The 19,042-nt window shown below is 42.0% G+C and overlaps 1 protein-coding gene across 1 annotated transcript in view; it reads right to left on the reverse strand.

The window, feature by feature from the left end:
* ccdc177 (coiled-coil domain containing 177) overlaps positions 1-6,718 on the reverse strand; it is an 8,415-nt gene extending 1,697 nt beyond the window's left edge. Inside the window, exons 1-2 of the mRNA XM_033642932.2 lie at positions 6,056-6,718; positions 1,970-5,331 (exon numbers count right to left, since the gene is read on the reverse strand). Coding sequence (XP_033498823.2) covers positions 2,776-5,319 — 2,544 coding nt within the window. The 5' untranslated portion in view covers positions 5,320-5,331; positions 6,056-6,718 and the 3' untranslated portion in view covers positions 1,970-2,775. The remainder of the gene's footprint in view (positions 1-1,969; positions 5,332-6,055) is intronic.
* Positions 6,719-19,042: the final 12,324 nt, after the last annotated feature.

A 19,042-nucleotide genomic window follows, 5' to 3' on the forward strand; every position in this document is an offset into this window, starting at 1 on the left:
CCAATAACAGCACTGTCGGTTTGGTCAGATTTGACTGAATAGATAAAACATATATACATAAATGAAAATTAATGACTCTGAGGATTTAAGATCAGATGATAAGTGTCATATAAAGACAATATAAAAGCAACGAGCCACTTGAGAATGAGCTGGCCTCTTGTTGTTTACTGCAAAATCAATTTACTAAATGTAAAATTAAACTACATTACACAGTAAGTGCGGGTTGAGCCAGAATTATTGACTGGATAAATAATATACTTAGAAGAGAGAAGAGAAATAATCTATTTTATAATGATAACAATGATCATTATGATATATATTATTAATCTATTAGAATGTAGAGACTAATTTTAACATCATTCAAAAGGGTCTGCCATATTTTCTCAAATCTTAAGAATCAGAAACCAATGCGTCAAAACTACCGACATATACATGAGCTTCACTAATTTAAAATGTTGAATTTCTTTCTTCGAACTGTACTACTACTGTACTACTAAGTATTTTGAACCCAGCTCTGATACACAAAGATATCAAATGCCACTCTTAACATGTCTTTGATGTAGTTGTTTAGTAGCTGTAAAATTCACGCAGGAAGACAGGAAGTTAAAATCAGATTTTCTGTCATTAATTCATCTAAAAGTCTGCAGGTTATCTTTTCCTCTCACTTCTCTGTTCTACTGATGTGTTACTAATGAACGCTTTGATATCACTGAGCAAATTGGTGCGATTTATTTCAAAAACATGGGGGAAAAGGTAATAAACAACTTGGTAGGAGATGTCTCACAAATTGCAAAAAGAAAAAATGAGATTGAGAAACTTATTTTTAAAAAACTAGGGAAAAAAGTGCTGGGGAAAAACTCTTATAATTATATTAAAAATATGTTACAGAGTTATTATAATCTTAAGCACTATTTTCAGGTCATGTCTTTGTTTTTAACTTTCCTTTCCTTTCTTTTTTTTTAATATTTTATTTTCTCTTTACTAATTTCTTGCAAATTTTGGGGGTTATTTCTTCTTTCGTTGCTCGTTCTTCCCGTTTTTAAAAGAAATCAAGCCAGTTTCCTCAGGTTTTCAAGGGTCAATTCAGAATGAAACTGTACCCATAAATGTGAGAGGTGTCTACTGCCACTTTTATGTTAGTGCATTATAATAAATCCTTTTCTAGAATGGTGACCTCATCTTTTCAGTCACTAACATAAGCACCAATAAATCTGCCGTCTCATCCCTCTAACCTTACATCACCTCCGTGTGATTATCTGGTGGGAACAGCGTGGCTCAGTCGGGGCCGTAAGCCTGTCAGTCCTCTACTGGTCTAATGCTGCATTTCAAATTCAGTCAGGCTTTTATCTCAGTAGTTAGGGACATTAGTAGGTTTGGGGCTGTCTGAAATGCTCGGTCCAGTCTACTTCCTGGTCACAGATGTGCTACAGGAACTGACAGACTGTGTAGGTGAAGGTTTTAAAGGATTTCTCCCTGAGTGAATGAGGAGGAGGAATGCTGCAGTAATTCCCCGGCCTAACACAGATGTTAATATGACAAAGTGATGGCATGTTTTTCCAAAGAATCGACCAGAATGAGCCGAGCCAGCAGAGAGGTAGCTCCCCACAGGCAGCCCCCTCACTTTCCCACGCACTCTCCCTGCTCAGTCATTCACTCTCGCTGCTCCATCCTGATATCTATCGCTATGGCAACGCCTACATCTGAGGGCTGAAACCCATGTGTATCTCCCTTTTCTTTTAATCTGAGAGATTGTAGGATTAGCGCAGCCAGAGGCCTTTAAAGCTTGTTGTTGGCTTGCATGTCGGCTCATGAGTAGATGCATTTTTTTTTTCTCTCTGCACTGTCAAGCCGGGGTCAGTGTGATCAAGGGTTGTTGTTTGTTTGTTTTTAATTGCAAGGGCTGAAAGGCAACAGCATGTGGCAAAACAGAAAGCATTGCATAATCCGTGAGAGCCATAAAAACTCATACCTGTTGACCTTGACGGGAAGTCAAGAGGTGGCTGTCTCTCAGAGTGCTTCACTGTTTACTGTGATCTGACATGAAGAGGAGAGACAGAGGGAGTCCTTGAGGGGAGGAAGAGGGAGGAAAGAACAGCCCTTGCTGCAGGAATCTGCGTCCTCCGATGCTTCATCAGCACGAGGCTCGTGCACACGGCCCTCCTGTGCTGCATTGTCAGCGGTTAGGTACAGACAAGTGCCCAGCCCAGGGCTTTATTTCCATGCTATATGTAGCTGTGTCACAGTGCGTGGACAAAAGGATCCCTCGGTTGCTTTGGGGGTCTAGAACCATTTGCGCTTAATTTTCCCTCACAGGAGTGCTCCTTTAAAAGCCTCTGCAGTTGTCATGGAGTTGTGCTTCCTGGTAAACAATGACTCTTTTCATTCCCGCACAGCTTTCAGTCCAGTAGCTGAGATGTAAGGAACAGAGGGCAAAGAGGCCGGGAGAAGAGGAGGGGCTGTGTTGCTCCAAACTCTCATCTAATATGAAGTCCACTGTACGTCCCACACAGGCTTTACTGTTAAACTATAACAGCTGATAAAGTTCATAGTCTCGTTGCATCCATGATAAAAAATGATTTGGTTTACTTTGATAGGATCTATAATGAAAAAACAGATGGTCAAAAATCTAATCAAACCAGCTGATGGTTATGATATGTAAGGAAAAATAACACGCTGGGTTTTAATAGGAAAAAGCTGTTGAGTGATGAGGGCCATAATGAAGGCGAGAGCCGAGCACATGACCAGAAGTGAGGGGTCCACAACAAAACCAGGAGTTTATTTCTCATCTAGACTGGCTTTGAGTTGAGCTTCAAGAGCCATTTTATCAAACGTACGCATGTTGGTCTCCTCTCGCACTTTGTCTCGTACATGAAAGGAGGCTCGGGCCACAGAGCGAGCGCTCTCCAGCACTGCCCTCTTCTCTTTAAAGATCTGTTCGCTCTTCTCCAGCTTCCTTTCAATGGACTGCAGCAGCTCCAGACGCCTCTGCCTCTCCTCCTCCTCAACTCGCTGCCTGTTGAGCTTTTGGAGTTTCTCCTTCTCCAGTCGGCTCTGGACGGCCCGCTGAGCTTTTTCTTTGGCCCTCTCCTCGGCCACTACAGCTGCCTGCTGGGCTCGTTTTTCCGCCTCCTTCACACGAGCTTCTAGAAGTTGCTGCTGCTGTCTCTCACGCTTCTCTGCTGCCTTGCGTGCTTTCAGGATCTGCTGCTCCTCACGCTTGGCCTTTTCTTTCAGCTCTTGCCCTCGACGCTCAACAATCTGTTCATAATTCTCCAGAGAACGGCTGAGCTTCTCCTCTGCTGCCCTCCTGGCCTCCTCCCTCTCCTCCTGCTCTCTGCGGGCGATCTCCTGTATGAGGGCGGCGTGACGTCTCTTCTCTGCTTTGTTCAGACCTCGTCTATCTTCCTGGGCCTGATGCTCCCTCTCTTGCCTCTTCAGCTCAGCCATAGTGAGCTTCTCTTTCAGCAGCAGCCTCTCCTGCTCCAGCATGGCTGCCCTCTCCTCCTCCAGGGCCTTCAGGTTCTGCTCCTGCAGAGCTTTCTTATGTTTCTCCTCTCGTGCTGCCTGCTGTAACCTCAGCAGACGGTTGCGTTCCTGCTGCTCTGCGAGCTCCCTCCATCGCTCCTCACTCTCCTCAGCCTGTCTCATTTTGGCAGCTGCTGACTGTCGCTCCTGCTGGCTGAGTCTACGCTGGCGAATCGATACCTGGGTCTGCCACACCCGCTGGCACTGAAGCACGGCACGCTGCTTCTCTCTCTCCTCCTGCTCTCGGCGTAGCTCCTCCATTCTGCGTTCACTATCCCACTGAAGGTGAGCCACGTAACGGGTCTGACTCATGATGTCTTCCTCCTGGTATCTGGCAAGCATCAGAGCTGCAATCTTGCGGTCGCGCTCAGACACAGCCTTCAGGCCTCGACGCTTCACCTCCTTCACTATGCGCTCCACCTTCTGTGTTGTCTGAATAGAGTGGCTCAGGTCGCCGAGGCTGAGGCTGCGGCCCATCAGGGAGTTGAAAGTGGCCATAGTGCGAGCTCGAGGACTGGAGACTTTAGCCCAGTGATCTCGCGGACCGTCCCAGCTGTAAGAAGATGAAGCACCTGACTCTGATGAGGTGCATGTAGTAGTAGTCGTGGTGGTGGAGGTGGAAGAGCAGACCGGATCCATCCTCCGCTGTAAGGACTCCAATGAATGGCTTTTTCCTCGCACCTTGGAGTGAAAGCCAAGATGTCCATTGTGCTGAGAGAATGGTGTTCCTGTTACGCCGTTCAGAGGCGTCCCGGGGCTCTGAACTGCAGGCTTTGTCACTGATGATGTTAATGTGGAGTTGGCTCTGGGGAAGGCGGGGGGTTTGGGTGTCGATCTGGGGAAAGTGTTTGAGGATTTACCGCCTGATGACTTCCTGATTACTGGTGGAGGGCCAGAGGAGAGCGGCCGTGTAGTTTTCACTTGTTCAGATGAAGAGGACAGAAGATGCTTTCCTTGGAAACCACCCCTGGGAGACGGTGTAGATGTTGTAGAACCAGTTCTTGAGGACGGAGTAGATGCTGCATGGGCAGTTTTAGGGGAGGTGCTCGTGGTCGGAGCTTTAGATAAAATAGATGTACCTGTTTTAGAGGTCGGACCTGATGCTGCAGCTCTAGAAGATGCTCCAAAATCAGGGGCTGAGCTGGAGGTCACCGGCCCAGATTTAGGAGGCTGAGCGGAGCCAGAGGACGCTTTGTGCTGCTGCTCCACAGAGGAGGCTGACGCACTGCTGCTGGTATTGACTGTCGCCTGCAGAATCCTCCTTTTCTCCTCTCTGACTATCCTCTCTCTCTCCTCCCTGCACTGTCTCAGTTTCGCGTGTCTGTCCCTCTCGTAGACTTCAAACAGGCCTGTCGCAACACGCATGGAGCGACCAGGAGCCTCCCGGGCAAAGTCAGCCAGCGGGCGGGGCAGGAGTTCCACTGGTTTGACCCCACATCGAGCACACGCCTCCAGAGAGTGAGGGCTTGTTAACACGTAGCGGCTGCCCTCTGCAGCTGGTGAGTCAAAGTTGTACAGGTCCAGGTGCAATTTTGGCGACGTATCAGTCTGAGTCTGTGGTTGCTCAGGTGGGACCCCCTGAGAGGCGGTGTCTGGGCCCGGGGTTGCAGTGTGGCAGGGACTCGGCTCAGAACTGCCAGTGGGGGGCGTCTCGAAACCGGCATCCCCGTCCTCCTCTGTTGTCGTGCCATCGGCCTGTTCTGGCAGTCGAGGGTCTTCAGTGGCCACAGCTGGCGTGTCGAGTTGTGGACCTTTACACTTGCTCTGCTCCTCAGCCTCCGAGGGGTCGACCATAGTTGGCTAATACTGCAGGCAGAGAAGAGGGAGGGGGGGCAGGGGTCGACACAGGGAGGGGGGGGTTATATGATATGAAAGAGGAAGTGGATAAAACAGTGGGAAGAGGTTTCAATTAGAGGATTATAGAATTCAGTACAGAGCTTAAGAGAGATGCAGTCTGTGGGGGAGGGTCATAACGCAGGTTCAGAGATGCATGCATGCATGAGCACATATTCATGCACTGATTTTTACACCAGATGAGACATTTCCCCTTCAGGGAAGTGACATAACACACGAAAAAACACCAGAGTCCTTTAATAGAGAGTCTATTTTTGGCAGAGTTACTAGGCTGGGAAAATTTGATTACTCATAGCAATATTTTTCACTCCACTTCACACAATCAACCTAAAAATATCTTTGGAATCAAACCAGGTCCTGCAACATATATATTATTAACCAGTTTGGTTTAAAACAAGAGATTCTGTCTGGTAAACAAGCACTGGACACAGCTCACAATCATGGTCTCACACCTTACAATCAGTACAGGCCTAGACTTTTCTGTACCAGCAGCACAGAAGGTACACATTCACTTTACAAACGGCTCAGAGTCAAATCCTAAATACAGATCGTGTTAGGGATGTTTAGCATCTGTTTGCTGTTGTGTTACAAAGACAATATTTACTATATTTCAGCTTTTTCATCCCGTTAAATGGTTGTATTCATGCGGTGGCGCACCACATTAACACCCTCTTACCTGCCAGTTTGTAAAACGTTTTCTAAACCGGTGCTTTGTTCCCCTTTAATCCTTCCAGTGCCCCTTGTTCCCTGCATAATATCAAGCTTCAGGGAAAAGGCTGCGGCCGTCGACCCGACGATGGAGCTTCACATCGTCGCAACCTCCAGGACACGACAGACAGACGGAGCCTTTCACAGCTAGTCCCTGCCGGTCTGCTGAGCAGCGTGGAGTCGATCTCAGCCCTCACAGATTAAAAATACATATAAAATCGTCCACAAAGTGCAACGGACTTTTCAAGTCGAGAAAAATCTATCCAGCCTCCTCTGATCCTCCCTCAGTAAAGTGCATCCCGTAAACATCCGCGGTCTCCACCTGCTATTCAGCAGCATCCCTCCATCTCAGCCTCCTTAGCTCCGCCTGCTTGTGGCAAATAGGCTAAAAATACAGTGCAATTTACGAAGCGCCTCCACACTGGAATTACATGCTTTTAACATGTAACAAAACATGGCACTAATGGTGCTGCGTGTGTGGAGCCTTGAGCAAAGTTCCTTCTGTAGGCCTGTTTTTCTACCAGAGACATGTACACACCTAAAGAAGGGAAGTGTCTTTATAATGCTGTTTCCTACATTATTTACAGCTTTATACTGTTTTGTGCACAAACCTTTACAAAACTTTAAAAAGTAAAATAAAATCTGAAAAATTGTATGAAAGACGACCCTTTCTAAAAATAGATGGTTAATCTGTGCACGCTGGTTTATCAAAAGTCTCATCACCGCATGTAGCAGCTGCCATCTGGTCATGAGTAAATTACATGTACTGTAATTACTGACAACAGCCACTAGAGGTCCCTGTAATATCACAGATTCATGCTTTGGGGTTCTCAGCAGACAAAGGAAGGTCAGCAGCCAATCAGCATCAATAAAACTCATCATGTGTAGAAAAAGTATTCAGATCATTTACTTGAGTAAAAGTATTGATACCAGACTGGAATTAAAAAGTAAAAGTCCTGCATTTATAATGTTATTTAAGTACAATTATTATCAGCACAATGTAGGATACTTTGAATATCAAAAGTGCACATCATGCTGAAAAATAACCCATGTGGGTGTTTACAATTATATATGGAGTGCACATACAATTCCCTGTATCTATATTGACTGGGTCCACACCAATATTATGCTGGGAGGGAGACTGCTTGTTCAACAATGGAAATCAGCTCATGCACCTTCAATCACAGAGTGGTACAACCTGCCTGCTTGGGTGGCAGCATATAAACGGGTATCCTTCTCTCTGCTGGGCAGCATAGAAAAGCATTATTTGAAATGGAAATATAATATTAATAATTATATTAATGACCCTTAAAGAATCTATAACTTAGCTCCCATCCATGTACACATATGCATATATACACCAAGCTCTTTCTTATTACATATGGTTATATTGTATTATTATTATTACCGATGCATTCATGTGCAATTACCATTTTACTGTTGGTTTTATTGTAGTTTGAGAGCTGGTTTGAATTGTTTTATATACCATCTGGTAGTTTAATATATTTTAAAAAAAACATGCATTGTTATCATATCATTCTTCAGCTGTCAGCTAACTGGCTAGCCTTTTGCTGCCCCTTTACACTGCGCTCATATGATGGTTACAGCTAATATTGGGACGACATCATGGTTTACCGCCGTTTATGGGATTAGCACCGTTAGCTGCTCGCTGTCAGCTCAGCCACCTCCACGCTGAGAACCGTGTGCAGACAACTCAGATGCTCTGAATGCTCTTCACATTGAGCCCCTTTAACATGTAGTATTATAGACAAGCTACGATTATATCTATTAGCTCTCTTATCCGTGATGATGAATGTTACATGGAGACACCGAAAACATAGTGTGGACTTTATAGTGGACTTTTTTAGGCAATGTTTATAACACACCATTAGGCAGGTGTAAGCACATTTAAGTGTTATTTAATGTGCAGTATTTATCAACAATTGTCACTTCTCTTATGAAGATATATTTCATATTATTACCACTGTCTTTCACCATATTGTCATTTATTCTCAGTTCATACAACAGCCTCCACATAACGTACGGATGCCAGTTTCTTTCTTCTGACTACAGTTGTTTTTTTTCTACTCACTCTGACTTCCATGTTTTTTTATAACATTGTAAGAGTTCAGACTTATGAAGCTTCCAGAGGACTAATACAGCCCCAGTGACTCGTTACAGGAATAAACTGGAAAAGACTGAGTTATTTAATGGAAACCAACACTGGGACATGGCTGTGTTATTTCCTTGAGCAGGAGATTTTGTTCAAGGTGAAAGGTCAGGGTCACAGACAGGGCAGCAACAACAGAGCTGGTGAGAATTCACCTTCATGATCACAGCTGATGCCTCTGATATACACACATATAAGGCCTATATACATCTTTACTTAAATTCTACATGTAATCAGGCAGTCTCCTAAAGACTGAGATCCACTTTTCAAGAGAGACCAAAAATTTTTAGTCAAACAATATTCAAGGACTACCACTGTATAACAACACCCACAACTACTACTACACCCATTACCACTAGCGCTAGGACTTCTACTACTACTGTATGACAACACTCACTACTACTACAACAATACACCCACAACTACAATTATTACTACCACTACTAGTACAATTTTTACTAGCAGCAGAGTTAGTAGTAGCAGTGATACTACACATATTGTTCTAGTAGGTACTGTAAGTGGTAGAAGAAGTAAAAATAGTGGTATTTGTTGTTTGACTATTTTCTTTCACCACCACTACATGAATAAATGTATTAATCTCATTAAAAGCTACTTTATTAAGACCGCCTGGTCTGGTTCTGTCCAGTCAGAGCAATTGAACCAGGATTAGATAACTCTGGGTGAAAATCACAGTGATGATGACCCACTAAACTCCTGACCCGGTGTGGGGAACAGTGCGAGTTTAATTGGCCCCGCCCGTGAGCCGTATCAGGAGGACAGCGGGTAACAAGTGACAACAGGGAACGTGCTGGCTGGCTTGTTAACCGGGGGCATGGGGTCTGGGAGGGGGGGCCAAAGGGGAGCGGGGCATGGTGTGGTCGCTGCACAGTTCACTGGTGCAGGGGTATGCTCGACAGAATTTTTGTGTTTTTGTTTTTGGTAGGGCATGCTCCCCACCACCAAACCCGGACTGGGGGTTCATCGAGAGGTGAGCTGCTCTGTGCAGTCATGGAGACCACTGCAATGCCCAGCTGGTGGTGAGGGCCCGGAGCTTTCCCTTCTCTACTGGTTTTGTAATGGAAACCAGTCTACAGGTGCCAAAGCGTTCACGCTGAGTATGACGAAATAAAATCAGGTACATTTTTAAGTGTAATATGTGTACAGGAATTTGTTGAGTGGTACTGTACATAACTCTAAATGTAATTTAGGATAAAAATACAGTTTATTTGACAGGAAAAAATGTACTTCAGTATCTAACTTATTAAGCCTAACCTGGAGGAATATTTGCACCTCAACATCTATTTGAGATCAAATTAACAAAGCTTTAATGTGGCATAAATCCAACAAACCCTATTCTCGACTCTGATGGAGCAACAACCAACATATTGCAGAGTAAACCGTTATTTAAATAATATGTTAACAGCTTACTTGTATTTTACAAACAAGACATGATCTATATTTTCCCTACAAAATAACCCCAAATAAAAAATGACTGAAATCGATCAAGAAGCAGTCAGTGGTTCAGTAAATCATTTAGAAATGAATATGTTTAAACTCTTCATTGAAACTTGATTGTATTGTAAATATTTTGTTCATAATGTCTTGAAAAAAACTGACAACTTCATAATAAATTCTTCAAAGAAACCAGTCAGCTGTTTTTTCTTTGGCTCTGATCAATTTTTGACAATGTTTGTTTGGTGTCTTTGATACTTAAAATTTGACTCCTGTTAAGTTGGTTACCTTCAGGTTTATTATATATGACCACATATTTACATTTATTAAAGTACTGTAATGAAGTACAACTTTGACGTGCTTGTGCTCAAGTATTTTTTTTATCTACTTCACAACATTTCAGAGGCAGATACTGTATTTTTTACTCCACTAGATTTATTTAACACCTTTAGTTACTTTACTAATTCAGATTTATACTGCATAATCTAGTTAAATAAATCCTAATGTATTATTATAGATTAAGATAAAACTATTGATCCCTTGGTGAAATTCACAAGCTACCTGAAAGTATATATAGTAAAAAATAAACCCAACTTTTACCAGGTGCAACGTTTAATATTTACATTAATACATCAATTAACTGTAACCTAATCATATGTAAATTGGCAATGCTGCATAATAAGTACTTGCACTTTTTGTATGTAAGGTATATTTTGATGCTGATACTTTTAATAAAGTACAGAGTTCCCACACATGTCGCATATTAGAGCCACATTACATCGTCAGCTCAAAAAAATTCATTTGCCCTTCTGTTACAATACGTGGAAGGTAATCCATGGGAGATTACTGTAACAATTTCATTAAACACATCGAAATTCCATGATTCTATGACTTTTTTAAGGCCTGGAAAATGTGATTGTGAAATTCCAAGACTTTTCCAGGTTTTCCATGACTGTGGGGACCCTGAAAGTAACATTTTGAACATGTGCCTTTTACTAGAGTATCAGAGTATCTCTACGCTGCTGCATTGCTACTTTTACTTAAAGGAGCTATATGTAAGAAATCTAAGGCAAATAGTCGTAAAATAATCCTAATATGTCACAGAGACTAAGGAATAATGTTCATATAACATACTGATCTCACCGACAACAATAGTACAGCCAGAGTATTCGCATTTAAAAAAAAAATTTACGGTCCGCAAATCATGTTTATGTTTTGAATTTGTGTTTTGGCCTGTTGCGCCACCCACCGCCGTCTACCAGTCAGGCAGTCAGTTGAGTCTCAGCATCAGTTACAGTTACGACTGAGCTACAGCAGCACGGCAAGCAGCATTAGCAGTGTCCTAGTACATAGCATGAGCAGCCGGCTTCTCCTCAGCTGTATCCCGGCAGCAGCGTTAGCAGCAGAGAAGCCAGACTTGCTTGAACGGTCCGCTGGAAAACCGAAGATCAAGGATGCGGCGACGTGGCCCTGCCACGGCATCCGCCTGTGAGCAAACAAATCAGTCTCCAGCGTGCCGCTGTTCAGCAACCTCGAATCTGTAGGGGAGGGGGGGCGGACACGACTCGCGGCAGTATTTTGAATTTGAGTGCAGTAACTGTTTTGGCCACATTCTTACATACAGCGCCTTTAAGTTATGATTTCCACAGCATTTCAAAACCATTCCTTGACTTCTCAAGGACCCACAATGAAATTTCCATTAACGTTCACTGTGTATAACACGGACACTGCTCCATTTCAAAAATGCAGTACAATTTAAAAGTAGTAGTAGGGCATAGCATAGGTATGGAGACTTTGGATTCACGATCCTACGTGTTACATCACACCGTCATATCATTATTTTTGTCTTATTCAAACTCAGTTTAAACATAATTTCAGCTAGCTGGCACACACGGAGGGAGAGAGGGAACATGGGGAGAAAATAAAGAAGCGGACGTGATGGTAAACAAAATGTAACTTCAGCAGCTACAGACAATACTTTTGCTTTTGCTCTAACTTATGTTAGATTATGTGGAAGGGTATCCACAGGAGATAATAGTATGTTCATTACACATAACAAAATTCCCTGACTTTCCAAAGCTTTCAAGGATTTCACTAATTCCATTACTTTTCTTGGCCTGGAAAACAAGACTGTGAAATTCCAAGACTTTCCCAGGTTTTCTATGACCATGGCAACCCTGTTATAAGTACAAGATTAGACCACTTTTTCCACCACTGACTAAATACATAGTAAAGATATGACTAAAAACAGTCAGACATCAGATAAATAAGTGTGTCTGCTAATGCAGGAGAGCACTGTGCTACTGTGCATGACACAACGAAGTACAAACAGATTCTAGTTCAGCTCTCCTAGTTTGGAAAATGTGCTGGAGTACAGCAAGATGTAGCAGCAAATGATTGATTAAGAGGTCTTAAGTTAAAATAACATACTGAAGGCAGAATCAGCGCAGTTAAGAGGATCTATGTGCCGTTCACTCCAATGAAGGAAACCTATTTTTACACAGAAGCAACAAATGAATCCAGCCAAGAGATTACAGTCAGACAGAAACTCAGACAATAACCACTTTTGGCTGTTTGACTCAGCAGCCTCGGCAGAGATGAATTCACCCATTTCATTTCCCCTCAAAACGCAGATCTGATTTTCAGCTCTACATGTGCTCAACTTTGACAAGTGCCGATACAAGACATGGCAAACTCTTTTACAGACCTGGAAATACAAAGGATACAGTCGGTCTCAGTGCACTCCCACCTCTCCAGAGGGCTACTGATTTTCCACATTATTATATTTTACTACTATTGTAGTGGATCATGGCCAGGAGGACACTGTAGGGGTGTTCACTCAGAGCGGAACATTTTTAGAGAGACTATAATACTAAGTTCAGTCAACCAAATGTGATTCTCTATTTAAAGACTTTATAAATCACCAGATTCCCTGCATCATTAAAATTGTTGCAGCAAGTTATTCAGGTGAAATCAAAATGTAGGTAATTAAAAAATTTTCTTTTCCCCATCCACTTTGAATACAGTTCTTTCAATCCTAATCCTTCTTCATTCACTCGATTGTAAGGATTATTGGAACAAAATAGAACAAAAAGGAATCTTATATTATCGATAAAGCTTTGACAATTTCCTAAAAATTCCTAGGAATTGTGTAATCAGGCACCAATTATGGGAAAATAGGGACACAGTTCTGAGATGTGTATTGTATTTATTGATCTGCTTTGAATCTATGTTGATTTCTGGAGAATTTCCTTAAAGAACCAAAGAGCTAATGACTTGTTGATAAGATCGTTTTAAACCCAAGTTATTATTAATCTATCACTGGAAACTTAATTATTCACATGTCGGACTGTGCATCTACATTTAGACAAATCTTTCAGTCTCTGCATGTTCAAACAGTCCACTGAGCACTGACGAACAACACAGTTGCCAGAGAAATGTTGGCATTGTGAGTTTCTGCAAACCATGGATATGTTACATTTGTACGTTTTCATGTAGTGGATATGTTGGAACTTTAAGTTTCACCAACATTGTGGTTTACATGTGGTTAGGTTTAGGCATTAAAATCACTTGGTTATGGTTAGAGAACATTGTGTTTTGGCTTTAAATACCCAGTTTTGGTTGCACAATCATGGCTGGAAATGCAGCAATGTCTTGGCAAATATAGAACTTCTTTTCATGATACTATCCCTGGTTTGTTGGTCTGCAGCTTGGCAGGCATCTTGCCTAGTTGTCACGCGATCCACCATCCCCTTCTCCTTTGTATGACAAGTCAGCTCATAAAGTACTCACTTAAGAAACAGTGATATGATACATATGAAACGCTCAAATGTAATGCATTCGTAGTTTGTAGAAAATAGTGCCAACATTTTCTTCTGGCGACTGCGCTGGATGAAAAGATTCTAGCTTACGCAAGCAATTAATTTAAGTAACAATAATTGGAAGTTCACCAATTGAACTCCCCAGCCTCCATTTAACTGCTACCAAATTACATAATTCTTTCCAGGAAACTTCCCAGGAAATTACAGTCCTCTCAGATAAGGTGTTATTGTATTATTTTTAAAAACCACGTCTAACCCTAATAATTAATATCTGCCCTGCAAAACAGAATGACGATAAAATAAAGAGTGACAGGCTGTGAGAAAGTTAGAAGTAGCAAATGTAATACTTTAGTACAGCAGGCTGATGTTGAGTATGCTCTCAACAATCCTGTCTTTTCACTGGCTCTGCCCTGAACACTCGCTGCCCTGCAGGAACTCACTGGTCCTGTGAAGACTGAGACCTTTGGTTGCCCCCAGTTCACATTTCCAGGCTCGGTTTGCCAACAGAAAGGGACACGTTTTCTGGACAGTTTCAACAACTCCCCCTTCTGACCCTTTGCTTTCTCCAGCCACCAGCCCCCCCTCCCTCTCCCTCTGCTCTGTCTTCTGTAGGACGGTACAGGGGTCCCATACGGGTGTGGAATAGTCCCCCTCCTCAGCTGAAGGGGAAAAGGTCCCAGAGACAGAGCTGTTAATTCAATCAGGAGAGCGGTATGCTCAATTAGGCATCCATAAGGGCCCTGGATGGGTCCGGGGGCCCTGCAGAGGGCAGGCAGCCCAGTCCCCATGAGGTATTAATTGTGGATGACAGTGTGTAAACAGTGGGGTGAATAGACAGCGCAGGTGCGGGACACCCCAGTCCAGACTCAATAGCCCTTTTCACACCCTTGGCTCTCTGTTGCCACTTTCTCTTTCATTCTCTCACTACGTAAAAATCCCTCACATCTCCGATTAATGTCACGGATAATTCGGCTTTGTGGGCTTATTTATTTGTTGCTGTGCGTTTCCGTCACTAGGCATGCTCCTACAGCAGCTTCAGTGTGTGTGTGTTTACGTGCGAGTGTGTGTTTGAAGAGGGTAATAAGAGGCCAGGTTGCTGCTGTCCAGAACTGTCGGCCAGCCAAGGGCTATCCGCGGCTCCTCGTTTTCAGGAGCTAATGAAAATTGCGGCCAGTACATGTAAAATATGTGGAATTTATGAAATGAAATCCAGATGACACTTTAAAAGGAGCGGGCTTTCTATCTGACCTCTGATTTTTTTTCCCTTCAGCACATCACCCAACCCCCATCCCTCTGTCTGTCTCTCATTGTAAGACTGTAATTGTGTTTAGTCGTGTTTGACAATACTAACTCTTCAAGAGCCAATACAAACACAGACTGCAGTGTACCTAACAACTTAGCTAAATAAAAGTACAAAGGTATCACCTGCAAAATGTACTTTAACGTATCAAAATTAAAAGTACTCATAATGCAGAATGCCCTCTTTGAGAGTGTTATTTACATGATACTGATTTACTGATTCTGACGCATTAATATATATGCAGCATTTAAAGTCAAAGATGGTTACAGTCGAGATATAAAAATATACATCATATTTTAAAAAAATATGTTTCAAATGTGCAAAACTTAATCTCAAAAGTAGCTGAAGATGTCAGATAGATGGAATGGATTATAAACTACAAAATTTCATTCTGAATTTCTGTAAAAAAAAAAAAAAAAATTACTTATGATGGAGTCTTTGACAAGTGAGTACAATGAGTAAAAGTATTCATTTTGACGGCCACTTTGAAGTGTTTCTTATAATTTAGTTTCATGAAGCTTTATTGAAAAGAAAATTCTTTCCATTACAAAAATTTCATAAATGATATACCAGTTCTCTGTGGATGTGGCATCTGGCTGAAGCCAAAAATGTAAATGGGCTTTTATTTTCAAAAGACTGTGCTTCATCAGGTATTATACTGCAAATAAAATAATGGGACAACTAACTGGTTTGTGCCTCTGTTATAACTTTTACCCACAACATTCAGCATACCAGACCTGAACTCTGTGTGTGTGTCTAACTTGTACTTTTCGTACATGTGACATCATGGCTGAACATCTGTGCTGAATCCATCTCCCCCCCCAGTCGTCAGATCTCTGGGTGGCCTCTGTGCTGCTCTGTCTGTTTCTGTGTCTGCAGACACCTGCTAATTTTCGGCCGTATGTAGTTGGTGTAAGCCGGCGGGGGGACAGCGGCTGGGGCGTCTTTGGAAAGGCTGCTGCAGTAATTGGGAAATACATTTCCTTTCAGCATGCCCATTCATTCCTTTTTTGTTTTTGTTGTCAGAGGTTTTCTTTCATGCTCAGCCAAATGACAACAGAATTAAAGTCTCGAGCCGTGCTTTCCCTACAACAGCTTTACACCCCAGAAAACTTGGTCTTCTTTGTTAGGGGTGGAGGGTTGAAGCGAGAGGGAAGAGCAGATATAAACTGATCTCGTTAACATTCCAAGAGACACTCCTGTTCCCCCTCTCTGCTCCTCATCCTCACCTCCCACAGCATTTCTCCACTCGCTCCAGGAGTGGACCGGCTGGCACAGAGTAGAGAGTAAGGGGGGGATGATACCCCTGGGGAGAGAAACAGCACTGGAGTGAGGCGCATCCAACCTCTCACAGCTCTGATAATGATACTACACAGACGTTTTACAGAGTCTTTATGGTGGTCCGATAAAGAAGAATCCAGATAATTCACCGTCTCCAGTTCGTTTAGGCCTCAGTCTCTCTCCCTTTATGTCCAGCTTCCTTTTTCTTCCCTCGCATTTGGCCTGACCCTCTTCACAAATTCTCTCCATCCTTTCTGAGAAAATAGCCCTTTAGTGAAACCGCCCGGTGCACACAGAAATCATTAATGCTGACCCTAATTGTGCCAATTCCAGCAGCTCAATAGCTCTAATTACAAGGTTCTTCACTGAGGCACTCAAAAAGCCGCTGAACTGTCATAGCCAACAATTAAAAAATATCTATAGGGACAAAGACTGAGGGAAGGGGATTGGGAGGGGGGGTTACCCATTCCAGCAAAGGGTGACCGGATGGCCCTTTTCAGCTCTTAAAAGCCCAGTTTCTGTGGATTGAGGGGTTGCTGAACTGAAGCTGGACACCTGCACTCAACACTCGGCTTCCCTCGCTCACCCTCTTCGGGCTCTCCTCCTTCCTTTTAACTTGCTCTCAATGGGCCACACAATTTATCTGAAAGGGAAAAGATGGAGAAAGAGAGGGAGCACAGAGGGAGAAGAGGAGGTGGGAGCCAGAAGTTGAGAGTTTGTGGGACGACTAAAGTGTGGGAGCAGTTTTACTGCGAGTCCATTTAGTATAGTAGGCTATTCTGTCAGGGTGGACAGTAACATAATATGATCAGAGTGGGAAAAGTATTCAACTCATTTATTTATGTAAGAGTCCCAATACTGCAATATATAAATACTCCATTATAGGTAAAGTCTTAAATGGAAAATGTCACTTGAGTCATAGTATTGTTAGCAAAATGTAACAAAAGTAAAAGAATCATAAAGCAAAACTGCCTGCCTTGTCAGTGTTATACTTTATACATTACAGCCCACAACTGGATAATTAATACTGACGTATTCATGTGTAATCACTTTTTTACTGTTGTACCTGTTTCATATATTATTAATTAGTTTAATCTATAAAAGGGCATCATATTTTATTACATAATCTTAATCTGGTAACTAAATTCAGGCAGTGGAGTGCACAATATTTCCACAACATATCGACAACATTTCCACCCGAAATGTGTCAGTATAAAGTAGCATGAAACAGGAATACTTAAGTTAAGTACTTCAAAACTGTTAGTACAGTACTTGAGTTAATGTACTTAGTTAAATATCGTAATGTGAGTCACACACTGTGATGAACTTCATGCATGGTAAAAACATTGCTTTTCCTGGGAACTATTCCTTTTAATGCACATGCAATGTGTGTATGGAAATATAAATGTGAATTCATAGTAATATATAAATACTTGGTGTAATATTACAATAATGGAGCATCATAAGGTGATCAGAGCAAAATTTAGCCCCAAACTGCAGCTACTTACCAAATAAAGTCATGAAAATTATGTTTTTCATCTAGTCCTTTGTGCACTGTCACAAATGTTAAGTTGTTGTGGACCTGAGGAAGAATAGCTGCTGCAATGCAGTAGCTAATGGGGATCCTAAGTAACTAAACTACTGTATATGATCATAAAGAAACTTTGGATGAACTTTCATTTTACACCTACATATTGTAATTTACATACTAGTTTTATACATTGTAGGATAATGCACATATTTTTACATACTTATTATTTTCATACGTCTTATTTCTACTTTCTTATAATTCTCTATGTTCTCTATCAGAGTGACTGTAATGTATCATAATTTCCCCCCAGGGACAGTGTTTCTGATTCTGTTGTAATGATACGATTAAATTTGGTTATAATTTTACAGAAATTTGTCTCCCAAATCAATGATTTCCTGCAAATTATCATAAAAAAATAACAAAGTTGGTTATATAAGTTTTGTCTGTGTGTCTTTGCTTTGTTTAGTTTGCTCTATTTATCATACATTTAATTGATTGTATTTACTTTTGCATACATTTGCTTTATTATAATACTGGCAAGATTTGTTACTGATAATTTTATATCTATTTCAGACTTGTTGACTAGCCCTTTAGTACATTATAAACAGACATGTGTATTTTGAATTTGAATTAATATTTATCATGCATGATCATATCATGCAGCCATCCAGCATGACTTGCTTCTTGTTATTACTTTTACTGACAATCTTGTCAAATCAAGAAATGCGGACTCTAGAGGCATTATTAATGACTTTATGTATTATTTTAAAAAGTGTTTAAACTGCGACCTGACAGACCTTTTAAGAAGGGCATATAATTTATTTTGGGGAGAAAAAAAAAAATCTTCATGCCGCTTCCTTCTTTGTAGTTATCTATCAGTCAACACACTCTTCAAGAAACTGAGGTTTACTCTACAAATAAGTGAAATCATGAACAATAATTAGTGATTAAGTGGCGCATACACACACACACACACACACACACACACACACACACACACTACAAACACAGGCTGACCCCATGCAGAGCTTGTGACAGCTATTGACTTTCCTCAATAGATGTTTTCTATTGTAAGCCAAGTACACAGGCTAAATGTCACAGCAGCAGGATACTGCTCCATTATAGAGCATTATATGTCTCTGAATGGGGACGAGAACCTAAAATTTGACTTCACAATTGCTCTGCCATTGTCCCTGCTCTCAAAGACTGATGATAATTCACTGAATGTCCCTGCAGCTGCTGAGTCTCCTGACTGACTGACCACAACAGCTCTTGGACTGGTTAACAGTGGGCGTGGCCTTTAACGCCATCCCTTACCTGCTATTGGACAGCTGGGGTGTCAGTCAGCGCTGCGTCTCCCTCCTTTGCTTTTTAAATGAAGTTGCAATGGATACGAGCGT

Source organism: Epinephelus lanceolatus, chromosome 15 (assembly GCF_041903045.1).
Source record: "Epinephelus lanceolatus isolate andai-2023 chromosome 15, ASM4190304v1, whole genome shotgun sequence".
In the NCBI taxonomy this organism is placed as follows: Eukaryota; Metazoa; Chordata; class Actinopteri; order Perciformes; family Serranidae; genus Epinephelus; species Epinephelus lanceolatus.